This window comes from Hippocampus zosterae, chromosome 19 (genome assembly GCF_025434085.1).
Source record: "Hippocampus zosterae strain Florida chromosome 19, ASM2543408v3, whole genome shotgun sequence".
In the NCBI taxonomy this organism is placed as follows: domain Eukaryota; kingdom Metazoa; phylum Chordata; class Actinopteri; order Syngnathiformes; family Syngnathidae; genus Hippocampus; species Hippocampus zosterae.
In genome coordinates, this window is record NC_067469.1 from 3499369 (window position 1) to 3523264 (window position 23896).

General features: G+C 45.5%; 4 protein-coding genes and 1 long non-coding RNA gene across 7 annotated transcripts; 2 read left to right on the forward strand and 3 right to left on the reverse strand.

The window, feature by feature from the left end:
* Positions 1–14: 14 nt before the first annotated feature.
* On the reverse strand, positions 15–5695 carry rhag (Rh associated glycoprotein). Its single transcript, XM_052052558.1, has 10 exons — positions 5373–5695; positions 3190–3373; positions 2859–3009; positions 2551–2698; positions 1936–2102; positions 1707–1844; positions 1504–1625; positions 1347–1420; positions 1169–1242; positions 15–1079 (listed from the first exon to the last, which is right to left on the reverse strand). The coding sequence occupies exons 1-10, from the start codon at positions 5548–5550 to the stop codon at positions 1005–1007; spliced, it is 1311 nt and encodes a 436-aa protein (XP_051908518.1). The 5' UTR covers positions 5551–5695; the 3' UTR covers positions 15–1004.
* A 4757-nt stretch (positions 5696–10452) lies between these two features.
* On the forward strand, positions 10453–12294 carry LOC127592493 (uncharacterized). The gene is made up of 2 exons (XR_007960139.1): positions 10453–10695; positions 12215–12294. It is a non-coding gene; the product is annotated as an uncharacterized LOC127592493 (long non-coding RNA).
* LOC127592490 (cysteine-rich venom protein-like) lies at positions 11246–13012 on the reverse strand. 2 transcript variants are annotated; one of them, XM_052053271.1, is made up of 7 exons: positions 12878–13012; positions 12593–12693; positions 12434–12524; positions 12002–12144; positions 11818–11912; positions 11643–11725; positions 11246–11444 (listed from the first exon to the last, which is right to left on the reverse strand). In XM_052053271.1, the coding sequence occupies exons 1-7, from the start codon at positions 12975–12977 to the stop codon at positions 11317–11319; spliced, it is 741 nt and encodes a 246-aa protein (XP_051909231.1). In that variant the 5' UTR covers positions 12978–13012; the 3' UTR covers positions 11246–11316. The 2 variants fall into 2 exon arrangements, with proteins under 2 accessions (XP_051909231.1, XP_051909232.1); XM_052053272.1 differs by having other exon boundaries at positions 12777–12914.
* Positions 12922–23730, forward strand: si:dkey-12h9.6 (macoilin-1). Of its 2 annotated transcripts, XM_052053260.1 has the most exons (12): positions 12922–13046; positions 14467–14664; positions 16001–16142; positions 16297–16423; positions 16511–16634; positions 16912–17087; positions 17285–17753; positions 17828–17986; positions 18053–18223; positions 18332–18461; positions 18575–18749; positions 19248–23730. In XM_052053260.1, the coding sequence occupies exons 2-12, from the start codon at positions 14588–14590 to the stop codon at positions 19436–19438; spliced, it is 1941 nt and encodes a 646-aa protein (XP_051909220.1). In that variant the 5' UTR covers positions 12922–13046; positions 14467–14587; the 3' UTR covers positions 19439–23730. The 2 variants fall into 2 exon arrangements, with proteins under 2 accessions (XP_051909220.1, XP_051909221.1); XM_052053261.1 differs by lacking the exon at positions 12922–13046 and having other exon boundaries at positions 13079–14664; positions 18335–18461.
* LOC127592484 (E3 SUMO-protein ligase ZBED1-like) lies at positions 20268–22218 on the reverse strand. The gene is made up of 2 exons (XM_052053262.1): positions 21098–22218; positions 20268–20922 (listed from the first exon to the last, which is right to left on the reverse strand). The coding sequence occupies exons 1-2, from the start codon at positions 22216–22218 to the stop codon at positions 20268–20270; spliced, it is 1776 nt and encodes a 591-aa protein (XP_051909222.1).
* Positions 23731–23896: the final 166 nt, after the last annotated feature.

Consider the following 23896-nt stretch of genomic DNA (forward strand, 5'->3'; position numbering starts at 1 on the left):
TCACAACACGAACATATTTTTATAATAATGTACAAAACATTTATTAAGGCAGCGTTAGTACATTATACAAATACAAGAAGCACAAATTTAAAAAAAATGCTTGTCATTATTCAAAGTATCACGCAGCTATCCAAATAAGTTGAATTGATTACTATCTACTTAAGTCAGTTTGATAACACCCACAGCCCTTTTTTGTAACGCACACACACACATACACATAAAAATCATTTGATTCAAAGAATGGTGGCATGATGCATTTCATGTGAAAATCTGTAACTTTTGTCCTCTGTCATCATCTGGTAAAATAGAAATTGTGGACTGATTCTTTTTACACTGCAGGGCTACAACCAAACTGACCATATCAATTCATCAATGTGTGAACTTGTATGTACATAGAAGAATACAATTTATGTCATAAAAATAGTAACAAAATGAGCCACAGTGTACACACACACGTTGGTTCATCACAGGAACAGTGAAGGTCAAAAGGTAAGTGTGATGTGGTCAAGTGGAGCCCTGTTTTGTCCCTGTCTTTCCCCAAAGAGTTACTTGTGAAAATAACAGTTTGAAAGCAAAAATAAAAATATATGTTATTCTAATGTGTAAAAATGGTTTAAAAAAAACATGCTAGTACATTTATTAAAGATTAAAAAAAAGCCAACAGGCATTGCCCTGTTCCAGTGCTGAGGGATAATTCACTTGTGAACTGTTGATTATTTCAGTGTCAAAAAGTAAAAACAACCCTTGAGGTCAATCTTGATCAAATATACTTTCATGAGGGATGGGCATTTGACGGTACTTTCAGAATTTTCAAAACTTATTTTAAACTTCTCTATTTTAATACTCTGTGAATATCAATTAACACATGTTTAATTATGCTGTGTTATGCACACAGCGCTACTTGTTGTTGTTTTTTTTTTAAATGTCTCAACTCAAACCAAACTGCATTTAAGAGCATTGTGGAACAATCCGATTCCCCGTTGCACTTTTTTTTTCCTATAGTTTTAAACATCTGCTTTGTTCTTTGAGTGATCTGCGTGAGCCAAGCTCTCCTCATTCTCCTCTTCTTCCGCAGGGACCTGGAAAATCATCATAAAAAGAAGATAAATGGTCCTGAATTTCACGTTCAATCACATGAAATATTTACATCTCTGAAGTATAATCTTACCTCCCAGTAAATAGAGTCATCGAAGCAGTTCTGGTCAGGAGGTTGCCCCCAGATAGGCAACTTCATTATTAAACCTGAGAAATCGGGGAAACACATTTTCGGTCACCCTGGATCTTACTCTTTTCGAGTAACTTGAGTCAGAATTGGAAAAGGCCCTTTTACACGAATCTCCACCCACCTGTGATAGCCCCACCGACCAAAGCGAACCCAAGGGACGAAGCCAAGGCAGCAGCTTGCATAGTAGCTTTCCCTCTAAAAGCAAACAGTCGGAATTTTATCAAGCACAACCTAAAAGAAGAAAATGACATTTGGCGGCTCGCATTACTGAACCTTACCCATCCTTTTTTCCCAAAGCCACAGCCACGATACCAGCCAAGCCTCCAAGAATACCCGGCATGCCATGCAGATTGTGTACACCGCAGGTATCCTGGATGCCCAGATTAGATGCCAAAACAGGCTGCAGAGAGAGAACAGGAAACATCATTTGAATTTGAATACTAACATTGTATGCATGCGCGGTGGTCATTTCCAAACTCACAGTCAGATACTTGAAGCCCAGTGTGGAAATGATGCCCGCCACTAAACCGATCAGCATCGCCCCGAAGGGCCCGATGTTCATGTCGGCGCACGTTCCCACGGCGACGCCACCGGCCAAGGTGGCGTTCTGAATGTGCACCTGTACAGTGAAGATGTGACGACAGAACGGGTCAAACGTACTCTCCACTGAAGTCAAATTCACCTTCCAGTGCCACAGAAGTTGATCTTACCATGTCCAATTTTCCTTTGTGCTCCACCAGGCTGGAGATGGCATAGGCGGAGAGGACGCAGGCAGCCAGGGAGAGGTACGTGTTGATCACCGCGGTGAGTTGGGTGAAACCCGGGTCGGCAATGGCCGAGTTAAAACTGGGCCAGAACATCCAGAGGAACACCGTCCCTGTTCAAGGATGCAATCGAAACTCATGGACTTTATCTTATTTTTGGCAAATTCCAAATGTAAGGGGCGGCAGTAGCAGAAGCTCATGTAAAAGTCAAATGTTGACAGTATGTAAATGAGTGGTTTAGGTTGCTCGGGTGAGGCCTTTTAGCATACAAAGTGTTGAAGCTGCAGGGACATTTGTGTCCCCTAGATGGCGTAAAATAATAAGCAGGCTTTGGAAAGTTGCAGCTCAAACTTGGAAGAAAATGAGTAGAACATGGCTGCAGAGCGCAGCCGAAGATGCGTCTGAACGTGGGGTGGACCTCAAGGTTTGACCCCCGACCACGAGGAAATCGAAGCGCCTTCCTCCCCACGTTGAGCCCCGCCTCCACATGCGCTCTGCGGCCATGGGCTACTCGGAGTAAATTGACAAATGACTTTCAATCGTAGGAACTTGTCTCTTTACCGATCATAGCAAACAGATCAGAGTGGTAAACGGAGCCGTCGTTCTCGTGCCCGTTCCTCAGACCAGGTCGGTAAAGTACTCGAGCCACGGCCAAACCGAAGTAGGCTCCGTAGGCGTGGATGATCATGGAGGCCCCGACGTCATAAGCCTGGAAAGAGACGAGAATTTTTTCATTGCTGTGCAAAGTAGAGTCGGCCATGGATTTTCTCGGCCTTATCTATTTACTCGGGTACAAATCAATGCAGGATCGTTTTCCCTCTGGTGGTAGGAGCTCGTTTGCGTGACATGAGCTTGGCCGGCGAACTCACCCCCATGATTTCTGCCACCAGATGCTCGTTGATGGAGAAGATGGTGATCTCGAGAATGGTCATGATGAGCAACTGTACAGGACTGGTTTTACCAAGAACCGCCCCGAAGGAGATCAGGACAGTGGCCGTGCTGAAGTCCGCGTTGATGATTCTACAAGGTGAGAAGACTCGTCGTTAGGAAAACTGATTAATCAAGTCAACTGTATTTCTAGACCGCCGCTGTACATCTACAGGGGTGGAGGGGCTCAGACAAGTGCGGCGAGGCCATTGAAAGATTTGAAAACAAACGATAGGATCATCAATGGGACTCTAAAATGGCGCCGGGCCTTACTTGAAGATGTTGATCTTAATTTTGCCGTGGTCCAGGTGCCAAATGCCCTGCATGAGGAGGCCCCACTGCAGGCCGAAAGCGGCCAGTAGCAGGTTGATGCCCACGCTGCTGAAGCCGTATCTCTTCAGAAAGGTCATCAGGAAGCCAAAACCGATGAAGATCATAACGTGAACATCCTGGAACACTGGAGGCACACAGGAAGGGAGGCGGGTAAGTACTTGGTCACGCGCGTAAACGCTCGGCGGCGGCGGCGGCCATATTGGATTAGATGAAACGCTTTTGTCTCTCGTGTTCAATTCCAAAACGGACCTCACGCTATTAATTTCCTGCACGCTCATTTGAGCGCTTGAAATAATTCAGTGGGTGCCGGTGGGGGGGGGGGGGCGATCTCAGGAGTCATTTTTCCTTACACGGGTGCTGTTTTGTCAGCCGTGACCCGTTGGCTTGAAAAAGCAATTCAATCACACTCTCGATGCGTTAGAAAACGCTTGCGTTGTCCCGAGCCGAGTTAGCGGCCTTGTTCGGCTTCTGTGAAGACTCAAATAGGTTTTGAATGGGAGGAGAATGTATTTTTGGCCAAGTGAAGCATCTCTTGTACAGTATGTAGCTTTTTTTTTTTTTACTCGAAGACTTTGAAGATTGAAAACAACAATGCTACGCCCGTCTCAAGCAAGCAAGGTCATTGTTGATGATGACGGTTCCCCTCAAAGACGGGAAATTGGAACTTTTAGCTTCATGTTGATGAGATCCATCCATGGAAATAACATCAGGCGGGAAAGACAATAGATTTCCTTTTACTATAACCGATCCGATGGCCGCCGTGTCGTCTCGTGGGCCGTATGATGATTGTGTTGAGAGGAGAGCGTTTTTAAACTATCGTCTGACCTTTTTAAATCTTTTTTTTTACTATAACTATAACAAATGCATGTTAAATCACTAGGTCGGTGATCATCATAGCTGCCCATCAAATATTACGTTTGCGTTACAACCTAAACGATGCTTTATGAAAAGGGGGGGGGGGGAAAACCCTTTTAGGTCACAAAATAGTTTGAGCGGCGCGACTGAATTTGAGGCGCGAGAATTGGGAGGAAGCCACAGTGTCTGGCGTCACGCCCAGACGTTAGGTAACGCTCACCAGTAGAGATGCTCCCACTTGGCGACGACTATCAAGCAATATGAATGTCGGGAAGGATGCTTGAAATCATTTCACACCTTAACAAAGTGTCATTTGTTTTTCCTCATGGGTATTTGTCGCGCACATTTCCCACGTTTTCCTTCTACTGTATCCGTGCGTATAATCTAAATTCACTTAAATGTGGACAAGATTCAATTAGGACCACCGATAAGGGAGTCGTCGTCTATCTCGTCAAAATTGCAAAATTGAAAGCAAGAACAATGCTCCAAATTGAATAAACTCATGCGAACGCTTCCCGTTTGAAGTGGCAGCTGTTGCACTGAGCTTATCTCCGGGTTTCACACCTGCCACGCCCAACTGTGAGCGTGCACCAACTCCGGCGCAAGGTTGCAAACGGAGTGCACATCATCCGTAGAAAAGTTTCAAAAAATTTCTCTGCTCAACTGGATAGCGTGCCAGCCTCGCAGCGCACTGTTCGATTCTGGCTCTGGGCCCTCCTTGTGTGGAGTTTGCATGTTCTCCCCGGGCCCGCGTGTGGGATTTCTCCGGGTACTGTGTTTTCCTCCCGCATTCCAACAAACCTACATGGCAGGTTAATGTAACGCTCTAAATTGTCCCGAGGTGTGAGTGTGAACGCGGATGGTTGCTCATCAATCGACGTGTGCCCTGCGATTGGCTGGACCAAAGGGAGCGCGACCCCGTGACTCCTCTTATTGCACTTATTAGATCTGCAGTGCAACAAACAGCCTCTATTCATGTCATCCATCACGGTGATGAATAGAGTTCACATTTTTCCAATCAAAAAACTGCAACTGGATAAGATCCAAAATGTAAAAAAAATAAAATAAAAATTGCATTATAATAACATTCACTTAGAACCATCCGTAGAAAAGTCTCCTAACAGCCAACCCAACTTGTATAGTCAATATTTTGGCCTTTAAAGGCCCACAGAAAGACGCATAACCCCCCCCCCCCAGTCTCCGAAGTTACGACTTTCCCCCCGCATCGGAGCATCCCTCAGCAAACCAGTCGCACTATTTACACTTACTGGGATAGAGCATCATCGGAGGGTCCTGGTGGCCCGTGTCGTTGCCGTGCGCGTCGTGGCCGTGACCTTTACCGTCATCGTAAACCACAAAGACTGCAAACAGGATGATGGTGATGACCTCTAAAGCCAAGGCCACCATGGGGAACTTGAGTCTCATGTTGGTGGCGTACGCAGGCATCCCAAGTCCCACTCGGTTGTCTTTCTGCGGCGCTCGCGCGGACACACACACACGCAGGGAACGTGCTCACACATACACGCGCACACACACACGCGCGTGCGCACAATAGGCCTTTGTGACTGAAGTGAAGGGAGGGAAGAAAGTGGCGTCGGCTTTTAAACCGATGCGCGATTTCGCCGCGACCAATGACGGAGCAGAGGTCTTGAGGTCTTGCCACACCCATTTTCATTTTCAGGGATGGGTTTCCTCTCTAGTTGACTGACGTGACCGAGCCCACCCCCAAAAAAACAAAAACAAAGTGCAGGGATTACACTTAACACCTACTTCTTAGCCGTTAGCTTTTCAGCGTTTGTAATTTATTCATGTAGCTCAGTACAATTTTGTGTAGCCGTGACTTCCACATGTTGAGAGATAACAGAAACGCGTATTATGCCGTGAATGCACACGTGAATATTTTTCTCCGATATTTGGCACGCAAGCTTGAAGGGCAGCAACATAAATGATCCTCTTTATAAAAATTGCGTCAATTAATTCCTGCGACCCTGTTTTGTGGTAGACTATGTTGCATTCTTTTTTTTTTTTTTTTTAATTGAACCTCAAAAACATGGTGTGATTGGCAAGGATGAAGTGGATGGCCACAGTGGTTGGTCCTCGGTTCGTGTTTTTTTTTTTTTTTTTCATTGTCCCACAATGAATGATTTAAGAGCCGTGTCCTTGAACCTCTTTATGCCGCTTACTCTATGACAAATTTCCTGCGGCGTTGGTGCAACTATATCTTATCAGACGTGCCAGGACTCCGCCGTTCCAACGCAAAGCAACGTAGCCCTTTTCAAAGCACACATGCGAGCAACTTCCTTAAAAAACAACTGATTGTTTTCGTCAGTGTTTAAAGTTTCGAGTTGGAAATCTCGTCAGGGGTCACATCAGATGTGGAAGCGGTCCAATTCGCAAGTTACGCCCAACCGCGATTTGGCATGCAGCTTGGTAGTCGGAGCTGACCTCATTAAGCACATTGCACAACCTAATTTAATTTTGGCATCAAGGGCAGCGATACGCGACCACACTTTTCTGTTTTTGACCGAGGTCCACCTGTAGACGCCGGGCCGAGGCCAGTCGTGCCTGATGTCACTTTGTAAAGAAACGCTGCCGGCGCATAATCCTGATAAGTGTTTACGTGCACCAACGGCAGAGACGACGGTCTCCTGGCCCACTTCCTGTTTTGGTTGTGACATCACGGTCTGTTTATAAAACCACCAACAGCATAGGTTTCTAAAAAGTGACCCCGGAACAGATTAGACATAATTTTTACGCTGACACACTACACAAACGTAATCGCCGCCACTCAATATTGGAGCCGACAACATAAAAAAACATTCTGATGGGGAATATCTTCCTTCTCCAATTTTTTTGCCGTTATCTTTAATACTCCGTGGTTTACGTTCTTCCATGTCATTACTTAAGGACACAAAAGAAGTCTTTGTTTTCTTGTGTGCTTCTGACGTTAATTCCTACAAATCGAAAAAAAAATAAGACCACCAGTTGTTTTGTACCAAGCGAGCGCCAACTGGAACACAAATGATAGCAATTATGAAACTCCTCTTTTACACCCCTTGGCCCCCACCCTGCACATATACTGTACTCCAAAACACGTTTCCTGTGTCAGGAGCCGAGGGGAACACTTGCCCATCCTGATAAGCAAACTTGAAGTCAAGAGGAAAGACTCCACTGGCGGCTAATCAGCATGTTAGATGTCAGTAATCAAGAACAATCGCAAGCTCTCATCATGTTGCAGCCGACGTTTATGCTATGGACACTGTCCGGTTATCTCGCGTTTGTTTGAGCGGTGCGCGCAGTTCGTAGGATCGCCTCAGATTTTAATTGCTTGCATTATGAATATGTTGCATAACTTAACCACTCTGGAAAGAATGTTAATTGGCAAGGTCCCGATGCTGCATTCCAGGAAACTGGAAAATTTCGGTAACTCTACTAGAGAAGGTTGAATTGAAATGCTGCTCAGAGTCAGAGTTTGGACTTCAAGGTGTTCCAGACCGAGATTTGTTTTGTTTGCAAAGTGTCAGTTAGATCAGAAGATCATGTTGCCAGTTTCACTTTTTATTTTCCGCTAATTGAGTCGGTTGTGTTCACACCCACATTTGCGCAAACCGCCCTTTTTTTCTTTCCTTTTTTTTACTAGCTTGTACATGTCTGCGAAATTACACTTGGTCTAACCCACCTCTACGAAGAGTTACCGTTATCTCGCACTTAAATAGTAGTTAAAAATGTTTCATGTTACTTTGGCCAACACATTGTCTGCAGAGTTTCAAAATGACTTTGATGCTAACAGTTGAATCGCTATCCATTAATCGTGTGTGACAAATAAATTTCCTGCCCGTTAGTGCTACGAAGCCCTTTCAACCCTACTGTTCGCGGCCCATTTAGTGTGTGTTTGTGTGTGTGTGAGAGACAGGCCAGCTGTGGAGGAGGCGAGCAGGACGGGGAGGTCTTAATTTGCAGCGACGTGGGACCTTCTTCTGTTTGCTCAAGTACACAGATAAGTCGTTGCTTTACTTTCTAGTTTCCTCAATTTGGAAGATAAAACGAGCCGAGCACTGGTCTCAGGTCATTGCGAGCCCGAAATGTACGATAAGATCCTCTCCTATTTTCTTTAAGCTGACATTTTATTCATGGGCATTCGGTGACCAAACGCAACCGCTGAAAGTGGGCGTGGACACGTTGTCGGAGGATTGAGATCCTAATGTCATGCCGGCGCCATTTTGATCGTCGTAAATGTTACATGAACGGGAGTTGTACAAGCGTAGCCTTCAAAACGGCATCGTTTTTTTTTCTTTTTTACTCATACAAGCTACCTCCGCAGTCCACCCTGACATTTAACGAAGATCCTTCCTCGCCGCGGCGACATGTAATTGCTTTATCTCGCGTGGCATTCTTTCGACGGCCCCTTAATTGAGGCCCCCTTCGCCGCGCCCTTTCCTCGTTTGGCTCCATGTGGCAATCAACCTGCCACGTTATCACTGCATGCTATTAAAAACTAAAATGATTGCGGGGCTCCCAACCCTTCCCATAGACGTAGGAACATCAAGGGGAGGGGGCGGCTAGATGTGGGGTAAAAAAAAACAAAAAAAAAACATCCGGAGTCCAATAGTGTGGGGAGTGGGATTCCGATACATAGGATGTGGAAAGATAGGTGGGCTGAGACATGTTGGCAAAGTAGAAAAGGGAAGACAAAATGGGGTGAACATTTTTATTTATGTCAGGCAATCGTTATTATCCGGATGGACAGTATAAAATTCTGGGTGTGTGGAAACCTTCATGTTTGATCTCTCGCCGTTCAGCTTTTCTCAGGACGTGGACCCTAATACTCTAAAAGCCCTTTTCAAACGAAACAATTATAGACGTAAAGTTTGACGTGAAGAGGTTTTTGGCTTTTTTTTTTCTCAACGGGATGAGGTTTCATTGCGACTGTATACAGTTGAATAGATCCTATAGCAGCATCCGCTACTGTCAAACGCTGGAAAGCATCCATTAAAAAGTCATAAAAGGGTAGGCAGGGTTTCCTTGTCTTGCTTGATATAGCCTCCTATTGTGTTTTTTTTTTTTGGGGGGGGGGGTCATGTTTATTTAAGGAAGGCAAAGTTACCTTTGAAGAAATGCAGATCTCCCAGCTTAAGTACTGCCAAAAAAGAAAAAACAAAATGTTGATAGGCAACAGTCCCACTTGACTGAGAATCCGAGCAGCATTGAGAGAGGGGGCAAGGCCCCAACATGAATTGCGGCACACGGCATCACAATAACTGCCTGGCGTCTGCGTATCTCATCATTTTACACTGATATAACTTCGCAATCGTTTGCATGTAATCGGGAAAATATATCTTTTGTTGTCAAGGCAACGCAGAATCGCATATCGAGCGGTCTTTATTATGGAGGGACCAGCCGGGACAATTCTCATAATATGCTATGCACAAGCGTCACTACGAATAGACATCGGTGTTTATCATGTGCACTGATTAAGATGTCTTGTTTTTTTTGGTGTTTTTTTTAAGCTTAAGTGCATCTTGATTACACACAAATGCGTACATTATGTTTGGCTTACACCCACTTTAACCATTTCCTTAGCTTTCGGCTGTGGCCCCTGTCCCGCAATTTATTTGTTTAAATGTACATTTCTAGTGAGGATAGCATTGGGATGTGGAAGAGGGGTGGTGGTGGTGGGGGGGGGGGGGGGCAAAACAAAACACTGTCCCAGCTGATGGCTGACATGAAGCAGACTCGACTGCGTCTACCTTTTTTTTCGATGCACACATCCGACGTGACCGCAGTGGTCTTTTCCTCCTTATTGTTAGGGAGGGGCCAGCCAGGCAGCCTCCTCAGCCAGGGTGCTCTGCACCTCACACCTGAGACTCATCAACTCATCACCCACCTGTTGCCTATCTGCTCGTTTGGACTGGTACAAATTGACTCGGTGACCATTCCCCGGTGCAAGTTTGTGCCGTCACCACGCGCATTCGAGAAAAGCATCTCGTAAACTAGTTTTCTGGAAGGCCGTGAAGATTGCCTTGCCGTTTATATCAAATAGTCTGCCGCGCTGAGCTTCGTACTCTTTTTAAATGGAGACAACTGTCCTCGAAACCCCTCCCACCCGACTTCCACCCCCCTTCCACACACACCCGACATCCTGTTTCTGATCCAGAGAGCGATAACACACCAGACTAAATGAACATGTCTTCAGTCTGAACATACTGATGGTTCAAACAGATTTGCGTCTGTCTTCCTAACTTTTATCCCCCCCCCCCCAAAAAAATAATCTTGCTTGTCTCTCAAATGACAACCGCTCTTCAATTAAATGTTCCCAATTTACGTGCAATGATGTCATTTTTTCCATCACCTACGAGACAGCAGATGATGTATGGCGGCGCGAGGAGGACAAAGCGATGCCACGGAGTCCATCGCATCCCGTGGCCTTGGCACCAACAGTCGTCCGCTCACTGCTGAAGGCGATAAGGCGCGATCGGGCCTTATCGCTCGCCGCCAAGAAGGAGGACATCCGCTATCACTGGACGCACTGGGCAGAGGAAAGACTCGGCCCCCTTATCTGCCTTTGTAACTCCGCCCAAACTTGAAGTGCAGGTACCTGAAATTGTACTTTGTTCAAACTTCAGCATGTGACCACGCGCGTGCGGATTCCAAGTTTTCCCGCAGAAATTGGACCGCCAGTGTTTGTTTTGAGTGAAAGCGACGTGTTATCACATGGAAAAGAAGCTCATTCCCACACAATGGCGACGCGTGTAATAGGAAGTCTTTGACTTGATTCATGTGGAAAATGAAAACATACTCGACGCCCGGCGGCGGTGTGAAATTACCGGTCAATTTTTCACTCGGTTTCTGGGTAATTCACTTCCAAATTGTGTTTATCCTTCAGCACTTTGCTTGGGACTCGCACTCGATGAGCTTCAAAAATATCGGCCATCGTACGCGGGCTTGTCGGGATGAGTAAAAAAAAAAAAGTATTGTTGTCATGACAACCGGGAACGGACCACATGGATGGTTTATGAGTAACGGACCAGCCGCGATACCGCTCGTGTTGTATTATGCTTACGATGAAATACGAGCATGATGTACTTGAATGGCTTTCTGAAAAAAAAAATCTAAATGAATAATTAAGACGCACGACAATGTCTTTAAATGCAAGTTGCAAGACTTTTATTTTATTTTTTTTATAATTCAATGCAACATTTCAGTCCGAGTCATTTAGATGATCTGAGAAGAGCACTTGCAGGAGGCGGGACACCAAGAGGCGACGTTACTGTTGTTACAGCCGTGCTGTTTCTTCAGATCAGGACAGTTGCTGTACTTGTCAGTGTACGGACACGGGTTGGCTGTTAGTGGGATGACACGAAGATTAACTGTAGCTTCTGCCCTCTAGTGGAAGAGCATTTAATTGTCCTGCCCAAACCGGTTGATTATATTTGGATCATTTTCAGGAGCGCACCTGACGATCGCTCACAGCGATCGCATATTAATTACTGCGCCGTGGTTGGGAATTCATTGGAAGAGCACGGACTGATTCGACTTACTGCACAGTTTATTCTCGCAGGCTTTGGGGCAGTCAGCACAGGGAGATCCGGACTTGTAGGGGTGAGTGAACTGGTAATTTCCTCTAAAATGGAGGCCGCAACATCAAATATTTGTTGCATTAAAACTCTCACTCACTGGCTACTTTCATGCGTTAGGGGTGTTTTATGCACTTACGGCGGGCAGTAGTGGCAGACGTAGAAATATTTGTAGCGGGAGTTGGGACAGTAGGCCATAGCGCAGCCAATCTGGTTGGAGCGGTACCAAACGATCTGGAAAGGGAGGAATATGTTATTCTGTTGATGAAAAACATGTAAAAAAAACATGAATTGTTAATGAAATGATGGGTGTTCATCTCGACCTGCGTAAAATGTCCAACAACTCTTCCGTTGATCGAGCCCACTCCGTAGCGCCAGTCATTCACCTCGTCATACCATGACTGGATGGCGTTGCTCCAGCTGTTTTTGTAGCTGGCCATATACAAGTTCTCGCCGCAGCCACTCGCTGCGACAGACAAACAAAAACGACTTGATTGTGTTTTCCAGACCAAAAGTAAACCTTTGGTACTTTCTAGTTTGCAGATGATAAATGATTCCAAAGTAGAGTCAATGTCACCAGGAGATGCTTTTCAGGTTACACCAGTTCAAAATCGGGTACATTCAACAAACAAACTGAAGGAAACGTTTCTTTTCACATTGCAATTTTTCCATCCTCTCCTGCAGGAAAAAAAAATTAAAAATGGGAGCATTCGCTTTGGATGGCATATGTGGATGCTGGCTAACGTGCAACTTACTACTGATCACCCTGGAGCTGGCTGGGCTGTGCTTCATGGAGCAGGTGTTGGCCCACCTCTGAGCGTTGGCCGCCGCTTCTTTGTTCCAACTCTGCGGCGGAGTGACACACACACTTTGGATTCGGTGCTTTTTTTTATCGAGGTATGGTTGTTCTTTACCATTTTTAGCATGTTGCTAGCAGTAGGTTTGACGTTCCTCCTCAGGTCGTTGTGCTTGTTCACGATCTCATTTTGCTCCGAGGCCGAGGTCAGCACGGTGCCTAAAACCAAGTAGCGTTAAATGATGATACGGCTTTGTCTGCGGCGCCTGGAAAAGAAGCGACCGAGTGATAAGAAGACTCACTTTCCTTCAGGTAGGTCGATCCGAAATGGGAGAGGAAGGGTTGTAGCATTGAATGCACCAAAAACGCATCTGACATGATTGACTTTTGAGTTTCGTAGCACTTACGGCCGCGATCTCCACTTCTTCCTCCAAGCTGGCTGACACATGAAGGGCGGCGCAGAGGCCCGAGGCGCACAGGAAGGTAAAAAGGAAGGCGTTCATTGCTAAATCCTGGACTGACACCCTCTGCGGCACGCCGTCGGATTTATATCTGCGACTCCACGCGACCACGTGAGCTTAAACACATAGACTCAAGGGCATCTGCAAGAGTTTTTCCCTGCCGTCTGCCACCTGTGAAATGACCTTGATGATTTTAAGCGCTCTCCGATCAGAAGCTAACACTAATCTACACAAACACTCACTGTTACATCACAGTCGGATCATATTTCATTTTAAAAAGGGCTCCTGCACAGAAACATTTCCGGAAATGGGTCGAAAACATTTCAATGAAACACGGCATTTAATTTCACCTTCATTATTTATTTGCACACAAACAGTTCACGTTACATAATCCTTTAAAGCAAATGAGCCCTGATGGATTTGTCAGCAAAAAAGCAAAATATTACACGATAGACGGATCGCAATTTAAATGACGTTTACGCTGCAGTTATTCAGCAACCCTATTTTCACCTGCCCCCTGAATACCACCTGGATCATGAGCCAAAAGAGGCAGGTAGGGCTTCCTCCATCTATTGTTCTAGAAAGCAGGATGTCCTTCGTTCCCTCTATGAGCAAAGGGAAGCGTCGGTTCCTTTTCCTCATCCTCGATAGCACCCGTTCGGCGATGGCGGTGTCACATAGATGCGAGAGAGATTATTTCATACCTGCCACACTATTGGAACAACCATTGTCAAAACAATAAATCAAGACTTTCTTTAAGGTTACTAAAGCTTGGCTCCTTAACCGGTTATGTGGAGTACCCGGAGAAAACTCGCGCATGCACGGAGAGAACATACAAATTCCACACAGGAACGTCAGGGCCGGAATCGAACTCTGCTCCTCTGAACCGTGAGCCGGAGTTGCTAACCGGCTATCCACTCTCTGTGCAGTCCCCTCTTTTTTATGCCCAAAGTTTTATTCCTTGCATGTATGTTTATTTTATAATAGTTTGTGTTGACAGCTCCAGGTGGGCCGCCATACAGTACAGGCCCGATTGTTGTGTTGCTGCAGAAATGATCTGTCCTGAAATAGGAAGGTTCTCCTTTTTCCACAGAGTAATAATTGTACCACCTGACCATTGGATTCTTGGTCACTTCACTTTCCAACTTGTTCCAAACCGTGACGGTCGTTACATGAGCCCTTCGGGACTGTGAAGGCATTTTCAATGGACAGCAAGTGACGGTAGCAGACAAAATGGCAGTGCCCCTGAGATCAAATTTTGTCCATTTATTATTGAGAAATTTCATTATGGCTGGACAAAATATGTCGTTAATTTCTTGAAGGACCCTCGCCCAACAATAAATCTCAAGCGACTTCTTCTTTTTCATCTATTTTGAAGACGACGCGTTTGCCTTCCGCGCTTGGAGGTGCGCCGTCTACTGCGCATGCGCGCCGCCGCTCACTGGTACCCTATTTTTGTTCCCAGACATCACCACCACCACCACCACCACCATCATCATCACCATCCTCACCACCACCGTCCTCATCACAGGTTGGCGTGAACATCCTCTGCATCGCGCGGCAAGCAGCCCTTCCCTCTTCATCTTCCTCTTCCGTCGCGGTGGGAGACAAAGGGCGACGGGGAGAGGGAGAACGAAGAAGAAGAAGATATCATGAAGAAACGCTACGTGGACGCGAGCAGGCTCCGAAAGATGAAGAAATTGAAAATAAGCGAGCGGCTGTCTGAAAGGTAGACAGCCCGCCCGCCCCGCCGCCTGCCCGCCCCGCTGGTGGCTGCTTTTGTTGTGCTGCTGCCCGTCTGCGTCTTTGTGTGCATGCCAGTGGCACTTCCACTCACCTGTCTGCATGCATCACGTCACCGTCACTCTGCCTTGTTGTTGTTTTTATGCGTGCGTGGGTGCGTGCGTGCGTGCGTGGCACCTCATTGTTCACACGGGCTGACTCACAGAATGGCAAGGAAGCTGCGTTAAGTTACCAGCCGTCTGCTTCTCTTGCCGCTCGTTTTCTGCCATTTGATCTTGACAAACGGTTGGAGTCACCGTTCGACCCCCCCCCCCCCCCTCCCCAAAATGTGTTACTTTGCTTGGAATGTCTCTTATTTGGTCTAACGCACACCAATTATAATGTGTAAAAAATAAAAACGTGACACCCCAATGATGACTACATCATCAAAAAAGAGAAAAATATAAAATCGATAGATATAATACGCAGCTAGCTAGGTTTTTTAATATCCAAATTAAGGACAATGTTTCGTGAGGGAATGGTGCATTTTGTTTTCTTTTGTGGAACAACTTCTACCCTTGATTAACTTGACAAAAGAAATAGTTCCACACGTTTTTTTTTTTTTGTGTGATTGGGAAAACAATCTGCTTGGTGTTACAACTAACATACTTTTTGGGGTGATGTGTCGTATCTTTGTTGGTTAAATTCAAAGCATCTTTTTTGAAGGAGAACGTGCTAATTTTAATTTGAAGGGTTCCAAGCTGAATTGTGTTTATCCTCTCATATTTTTGGGGGCGCAACTTCTTATCCTGGATTTTTATTTATTTATTATTATAATCATTTTTTTTGCATGCACTCACCAGTGTGCTCCCGAATGATTTTTTTAATATAAATGAAAACCAAATGAAACACGGTCGCGCTTTGCAAACAATTGGCATTGAAAGTATGTGCGGGAGGATGCTGTGGCTCTGTCTCTCTCTCTCCCTCCCTCACGTTCTCGCTCTCCTCCAGATGAAATATCGCCATGGTTACCAAACAAAGAAGGGCCGATGTGGCAACAGCAGCCTATGGATGAGCAGAACAAAGGGAGGGAACCACGGCTCTTGTTCTGGCCTTTGCGGCGGCCTCGTAAAACAAAATCAAGACGGCCTTTGTTGCTCAAGTGGCTTCGATTCAGAGGATGTTGGCATGTTGAAGAAGCAGCAAATATACGCTACATTAAACGCTTTGGTTTTGCATTCTTGTCTATTGGCTGATTTGCGATGGCTCGGATACAGTATGTGATTATTGTTCGATTTTTTTTTTTTCTTTACCCATTGATTTGTTGATTGATATCTTTGCAGTGCGTACACGTTCCTGAAGTTTATGGCCATTTGGATGTTGGTGCTGCTGGCAGATTTCCTTCTGGAATTTCGTCTCGAATACCTGTGGCCGTGCTGGCTCTTCTTTGGGAGCGTGTACACAACCTTCCACTGCCATGGGCTGGTGAGGATGCATAATTTTTTTTTTTTGCCACTTTGTGGGGGGAAAAAAAATCGGAAGTGGACATTTGAAACAATGCCTTGTCAATGCCAAGCGTACTTAACTTGTGACATGGATCAAATTCATTTTATTAACGAGGTAATTTGTGTGCTTGCAGGTTATTTGCGTTGTTTTTGTGTGCGCCGCCTTCACACTTGACATCTTTTGTTTGATTTTTGTTCCTCTGCACTGGCTCTTCTTTGTGGCCAGCACCTACGTCGTATTAAATTATATTTGGCACACAGGTGAGGCGTGTCGACATTAAAAAAAAAAAAAAATCTCAATGAAAAAAAAAAATCTCTCACCATCTTTGTTTTGCCATGTCTCCTCAGAGAAGGGGATCTGCATCTCCACGGTGTCTTTGTGGATCCTTCTTGTGTACACGGAGGCTTCGCTTCGACTCAAAGACCTCAAAATCTCGCATGCCAATCTTTCTCATCTTTTTGCTGCTCACTGGTATGTTGGATTCACCCAAAACTGATCTGATGTTTTTTTTTAATTGAAATGTTTTGTCATGATTAATATCATTTCTAAACTGGATGTACTGGCCGCCGTTGCAAGCTGTTCAATTGTGTTTTTCCAAAAATAGTTTTCATATTGAATTGATGGTGTGTATAATTGCGATGAGACAATGCGGATTAAGTCCCCGCTAAAGGCCCAGGAATCGGATGCGCAACTCATCACTGAATACTAAACCTTTTCGTTTCTCTCCCTGTGTGCGTCCTTGATTCAGCATCGGATATCCGGTCGTCTATCTTGGCTTTGACGCCACCTGCTACTTCACCAACATCTTCAAACTGCGCATCCAGAAAGCGGTCCAGAGTGACAATGACTTCCACATGCACCTGCTGCAGCACTCGCTCCCGCCGAGCCTGCCGCTTTACCCCAAGATGGTGGCCGATAATGGCCGTAAGTCACAAATGACATGAGCGGAATGCTAATGATGTAGATGAATAGTCGGTGCAATATTGCTATCGTTGTAAAGCCGGAATTCATCACTGACGCTCCTCATCTCACTTCAACTTAGTTGCTTGGCACCTAAAATAAGTAATAAAAATAAGTGAAAAACTGTACGTGACTAATAGACTTTGTTTTGGTTTTTCCAGCCTCCAAATGGAAGTCAAAGTCTGAGTCCAGTCAGTACCAGTATCAGAACGGCGCTGTTCTCCCTCAAGACGAGTCCCACACGATAGACTGCCTCCAGATCCGTAGTGACGAGCGAGCAGCCGACAAGGCCTCGCAGGAAGTCCGTTCGGTTGAATCCAACCGGAAGCCATTGTTGTCCAAAGGCAGCTCCGGCGAGTCCAGAGAGGCGCACCGCAATGGGTCACCGGGACCGGAATCCTCCACGACCCCAGAAAAACTACCTCAGGAGGAACAGGCCGGCAAAGCCGCCCGTGCGGTGAAGAATTCGTCACCCAGAGTCCGGCGAGCTAACCCGGCCACGCCTTCGCCAACTGCTGGCAGGATGGAGAAGAAACAACGGTCCGGCGGGAAAACGGTCAGCCCGAACCGGGACGGGGCGGACAAAAGTGCTACGGTGGCTCAGAATCAACACGCTGAGCAGCTGAGCAGGTGGGATGCTTACGTTATTCCCATTCACGAAGCGCACGCGTCCTTTTATCACTCGGCTCACTGTTCCCGCTCAGGCTGGAGCAGGAGCTGAGGAAGCTGAGGGCCGAGCTGCAGGTGAGCCGACACGGCGAGCAGGAGCTGAGGAGTCACATCTGCAACCTGACTAACAGCGAAAGGAGCCTCAGGCCCGAAGTGGCCTTGCTGAGACAGTCCAACATGCTGCTGCAGAGCAAGTGAGTGGACCTTTTTGGATCCACTCATTTGTGGTGATGTCATGACCTCATTCCCCGCAATTGTAGGATCATATGCTTGAGCAAAACCAAGCAGCGGGACAAGCAGACCAGCGCCATCCTGGAGAAGAAGACACGAGCGGAGACGGAGGCAAGAGTCTCACTGGAGAGGCAGGTGGCCGAGCTTCTGGCGCACAGACCCGACGAGGCAGCCGGCGCGAGCCGGGCCGTCGCCGCCAGGTCCCGAACGCCACCGCCGTACATTTTATTTACGCCTCACGTTAGAGGTCGTAACGTGAGACGTCAATAAGTCCCATAAGTCCCAATAAGTTTCTCTTTGTCTCGCAGCAGGCAAGAAAACAGCGAAAGCCAAATGTTAAGGAAAAGAGTTAAAGATCTGGAGACGGAGTACAAACAGCTGCAGCTTCAGTATCAAGTCAAAGAGAGTCGCGTGATCGATCTCGAGAGCGACGTGGAGGTATTCATATACACATATTGTCAAATATAACATTACATTGGTATGATGTAAAAAGCAAATAAAAGCAAACAAACACGGCATCGCTCTCTAATTTGGAATTTTAACTTTTTTAGGCTTTAGGGAAATACCGCGCTGTGGAAAAGGACACGGACATGTTGCTGTCCACCCTGTCGGCCCTTCAGGACAAGGCTCAGCATCTGGAGTACAACCTGAGCGCTGAGACGCGCATCAAACTGGATCTGTTCTCAGCGCTGGGGGACGCTCGCAGACAGCTGGAGATCGCTCAAGGTTCTACATTGTTTCTTATTTGGGCACTCGCATTCAAATCCATTTTTTTTTCTGGCGCACATCCTCATTAGAGGACCTTGTGAACTGTACCATTGTGCAATGTGAGGGGAAACGCTGGACTGCCCGTAGAAAACTCCGATTAAAAAAAAAAAACATGAAAACTCCACCAGGAGATGCTCTCATGGAGAATTGAACCCAGATCTCCTAAATGTGAGCCGTGGGCTCGCCACTAACCGCACCATGCTGCTCATTGAAATTCTCGATGTTTTTTTTCATGTCTAAACAGCACCCTCTTGTGGTTTTTTATCGAACAGCCACGTGTTTATGTGGCTGACGGAGCCAACAGTGACGGAATGTAAACTGTAATAATAATAATAATAATAATACATTTTATTTATAAGCGCCTTTCAAGACACCCAAGGACACTTTTTGGCCTATTAGGTCACGATTAGATGAATGAATGACCGTGCATTTGTTCTTGGTGTGTTGGTCTGCCAGACAAGCTGCTGAGGCAGGACAAGGAAATCAGCGGCATGAAGCAGAAGATCGCCGAGGTGATGGCGGTGAGCCCCGCCGTGTCCTACGTGGCCCCCCGCCCCCCTGTGCCTCAATACCTCACCAAGCTGCTCAGCTCAGAGCGCTACATGCTCAACCCACGCGCCCTCATGTACCAGTGTCTGAAGAAGTAGACCCAACCCCCCGCCCACCCCCCCACGTGAGGAGACAGTGTCCGCCGTTGCCCGCGTGAAGCGGACACCAAGCGAACTCCACACGACAGCATGCCTTGGGACTGCGCTACTGGTGCTAAAGTGACATCCTGCTCCACTTTTGCCGTTCACTGAAGCTCATTTGTCAACGGTGCGATTCCAAAACGGTGGTACCTGGACCTCGGCGTCTAATTCGGTCCATGCATGTAAGTCAGCTCATGTTATTCATACTTTTAATTCAATTAATGCTTATGCTTGTTTTTTTTTGGGGAGCAGTCACTTGATGGAAAATACAAGCACAAAACATAAGAGATGCGCGACTAGGTCATGAAGTGATCATGGCCAGATGTTGGTGAAGTTCACTATCGCCATCTTGAGGAATTTCTAAAGCTATATATATATATATATATATATATATATATATATATATATATATATATATATATATATAAATGTTGGGGTGGGACTTGATTGAAAAAAAGTCAAATTAGAGGCTTTGTAATTATTTATACTTGATTAATTACATTTTAATAATATAAAATTTATCCCAAAAAGCAAAATTTTGAAATTGTATAGATGTCAATGGACAAAAAGACATGAATATTGACTGAAAAAAACACATTTAATCGCATTTCAACACCATCCAGGAAAATATCTCTCTAGAAATTGAACGTTAAACTGTAATAGGTAGGACCCTCCCCCACCGCTTCACATAACCTTACAAAATGTACACAGTAAGCTTTTTTTTTTTTTTTTTAAATTGCGAGTGCAAAAACCTGCAAACCCACTGGCCTCACAATCCCCTCCACACCTACTTATTCTCTCTCTCTTTCAGCCAGTTGCTAAGACAAACGAGTCTGTTCACATTTTCCGAGCTCAAGGCAGCTCTCTTTTTTGTGACAATGTGACCCGCAAGTGAGAACAGCCTCTCACATGGCACCGACGTGGCAGGGCTACTCAGATACTTGCGGGCTAGGACAGACAGCTGTGAGTGGGTCCCTACTCGACTGGACCACCATTGGAATGGGCAGTCTGTCTCGCTGATGGTGGATTCTACTCTGTACAAATTCAGGGCCCTGCGCCACCGTTCTTCCTCATCTGAGTCAGAGTCTGAATCAAATGAACAGAGAAGCAGCCTCTTTTTCTTCGCTGGCTCCTTCATGATGGTCCTTTTGCACTGTTCTTGCAGTAGGGCCTCAAGGCGGCTCCAAACCTCTTCCCGCTCTTCCCTCGCAAGACACTTTAAGTCCTTAAAACGCGGGTCGAGCACAGTGGCCACTTTGAGCCATTCGTGGTTGAGCGTCGCCGCGCATTGGGTGAACTCTTTCTTGAAGACGGTCTTGAATTTCACCGCGTCGTTGGAGTCACTGCCCGAGACCTCCATGGTGTGGCGCAGGTGGCACAAAGCGGGTAAAACCACTGAGCATGGGACATAGGTTTCACCTCCGAGGAGCTCAGTCACAAATCTGCAATAGAGGGTTCGGGAAAGTTAATATTAACCTGCAAAATGGCTATCAAAGAGAGCTTTTCAAAGAAGCAATCACAATAACGCTTTATCAACTCATCCGCTGTCATTGATAGCCGTCAAAGATCCGTTTGCACGGGTCGGGCAGCGAATGAGTTGGAAATCGTTTTATTTACCTGCATGGCTCGAGGACAGTCGTAAGATTTTGGAGTTGAAGAACCTCGGTCAGAGTTAATGTGTCTTGATTGTGCTCCTGATTGTGTAAAGAAGCAAAAGCCTCTTGACTCTTCAGTAGACAGGAGATCATATCAAGCGTCGAATTCCATCTCATGGAAACATCCCGTATGAGTTCCTCATTTTCTTGGCCCGGTCTTGATTGCTTCCGGGGTAGTTCCTCCTCCATGTTGTCAGGGCCGTGTTGAAAGTGACCCGCTATCTTGTGACACTTTGCTAAGACACCATTAAAACCACATTCAGCAAGGCTAACTGTTATGGTTCTGTGCAAGATGTGAGCAATACAAGGACTGTGTTGGAACGGGAGATGTCTTGCTGCAGCTATCGCGGTTCGTGTGGAGTCTGTTCCAATGGTGGTGATCTTTTGGCGAATTCCCCACATCACTGCCACGGAGAGAAACCGTTCCGCGCAGTTTTCTGCATTGTGTCTGCTGTCTGTCTCAAGCACAGTCAGGACAAAAGACTGAAAATGCCATGTTCCGTCTGTGACCGCGGCAATGTGTGCAGTGACGCCGATGTAATTCGCATTACGAACGGTGGTCCAATGATCCCCAGTCAGAGCCACAAATTGAGCTTTTTCTAATGCATCCAGTTTAGCTACTTTTTCCGTGTCATAGAGTTGTTGGATGATGGCTGAAATCGTATTTTTGGAAGGCAGTTTCAAAGTTGGATCACATGTGGCAATCTTGAGCGCGTTTTCGAGTCCTTTATCTTCTACCACTGATAGCGGTCTGCAGTCCAGCGCGATCCACATGGCGAGTGGGTTTGCTAGTTTTTCCGATGTTGACGGACTCGTTCTGGGCCTGAAGCCCGTCTCATTATCGAGCTGTTTGCTTTGCTGACGACCCGCGCCGCCAATTGCCGTTGCGGCATCTTTGCTGTGCGCAAGGTGCTTGGCGTTCAAATGGTAGCGGAGGGTTGAACTGCTGCGGTGGTATGCAAACTCTTTTTGGCAGAATATGCACATAACCACGCGTTTATTAACGCCTCCGTCGGGTAGCTTCTTGAAAAGGAATTTGCCTCCCAACACTCCAAACAATGCGGTTTCATCCGAATCCTCCATGTTGACTTGTCCGTCCGCGTAATCGGCGTACCAGGAACTGTGCACTGACAAACGTTCCGCTTTGATTATGAACGCCATTGTTATTAAAATATGGTCATTTGTTTACGTTTTTTGGGGGTGGCATGGTTAATTAATCATGTCACAAATTGAAAATATGTATCACTTGTTTTACATAATATAAGGGTGAAAAAAATAATCGCGTGTCGGAGATGCATCTTCTGTACAGTGACAATTTACTAATTTGTGGCATGTAAATGAATGTAAAAATATTTAATATTCACCATTTCAAAAGTGTCAATTTACAAAAGTGCTGTCAAAGCAGAAACGTGTTGACTTTTAACAAAATTGTATATTTGAAATAAGGGGGCTAAGGCAGCTGCGTTTAAATGAATGTGTATTTTTGTGTTTAGCTGGACTTTTTTTCAAATTTTAATCTCCAATGAATTTGAATGTTGTCGGAATCAAGATACTTTTTGAATGAACACTGAATTAACTGCTGGTCAACATCCAATTCACCTTCATTATATGCAATTGATGCAAATCACAATGCTCCATAGCGCCAACTCAAAGATGTTATTCACATGCTGTCCACTGGAAAGCATATGTTTCAAATTTTGTTTACATTGCACTGGAGCAATAAAGCTTCTCAAACTGCTACTGAAGTGCACCAGGGACATTCTCGCCATACAGCAATTTTGCTACGTCACTTCGATGTCGATGTCAAAATTGCAAAGGCGAGGTTGTCAAATTCTAATGGCTCATACCTGAAACAAAATGAGGGGTCAAAAAGAAAGCGTAAAGTGACATTTGGGACACTTTATAGAGACAAGCAGGTTTATACCACCTAAAATTAAAGCAACAGTTTTTGATGAGAATATTCTAACTTTTTTTTAAAGACAATTAGTATGCAACCATGTGTTTTTGTCTATGTATTGAAGTGGCGGCAACTATTTGAATGACTCACACAAATGGGTTTGAATCGAGGCCTCATCCTGGTTTGGAGTACGCTGACCAAACGTGGTCCATGAACTGAATTACCGTGCCTATAAATGTGATTTTTCCACAGGGAAGAAAGACACGCAAGTTAATGTGAACGAGTGTTGTGTTTGAACTAAAGTGCTATGTACTGTTTTTGTAGTTCTGCTTTTTCTTTTCTAGTCATACACATAATTGTACAGAATGGAGATTTGAACCAACAGCTGGATGACTTTCCAGAGAGCTGTGATGTCGCCAACATTGGGGGGTAGCTTTTTATTTAGAGCGTGTTTCTAAGGTGTTTTATATCAAAACTATTTTTTAGCCTGGCTTTACTTTTATGATTATTACACCTCTTTGTCAATTTGTACGGCGACGTGTTTTTTGTCAGCATGAAAATGTATCGGAGCACACATTGTGACGTTAAGTACGTCCAAGAGTATAATACAGTACTTGTACAAGGGCTACCCTTTCTTAAATAAGGAAAGAATGGAGAATTCAATTTTTTTTTTGTATAAATGATTGAATTTTGTCTCATTTGCTTGCATCATTTCAACAGTGGCTCGTGCACATATTGGTGTTAATGAATTGACCAACGAATAGATTATGCCCACCCAATTTCAAACTACATTTTAAATATTCATGAAGAATAGATTGTGTGTAGTTGTAGATTAAAGTGCAAATTATCCATGAATGATTTCAA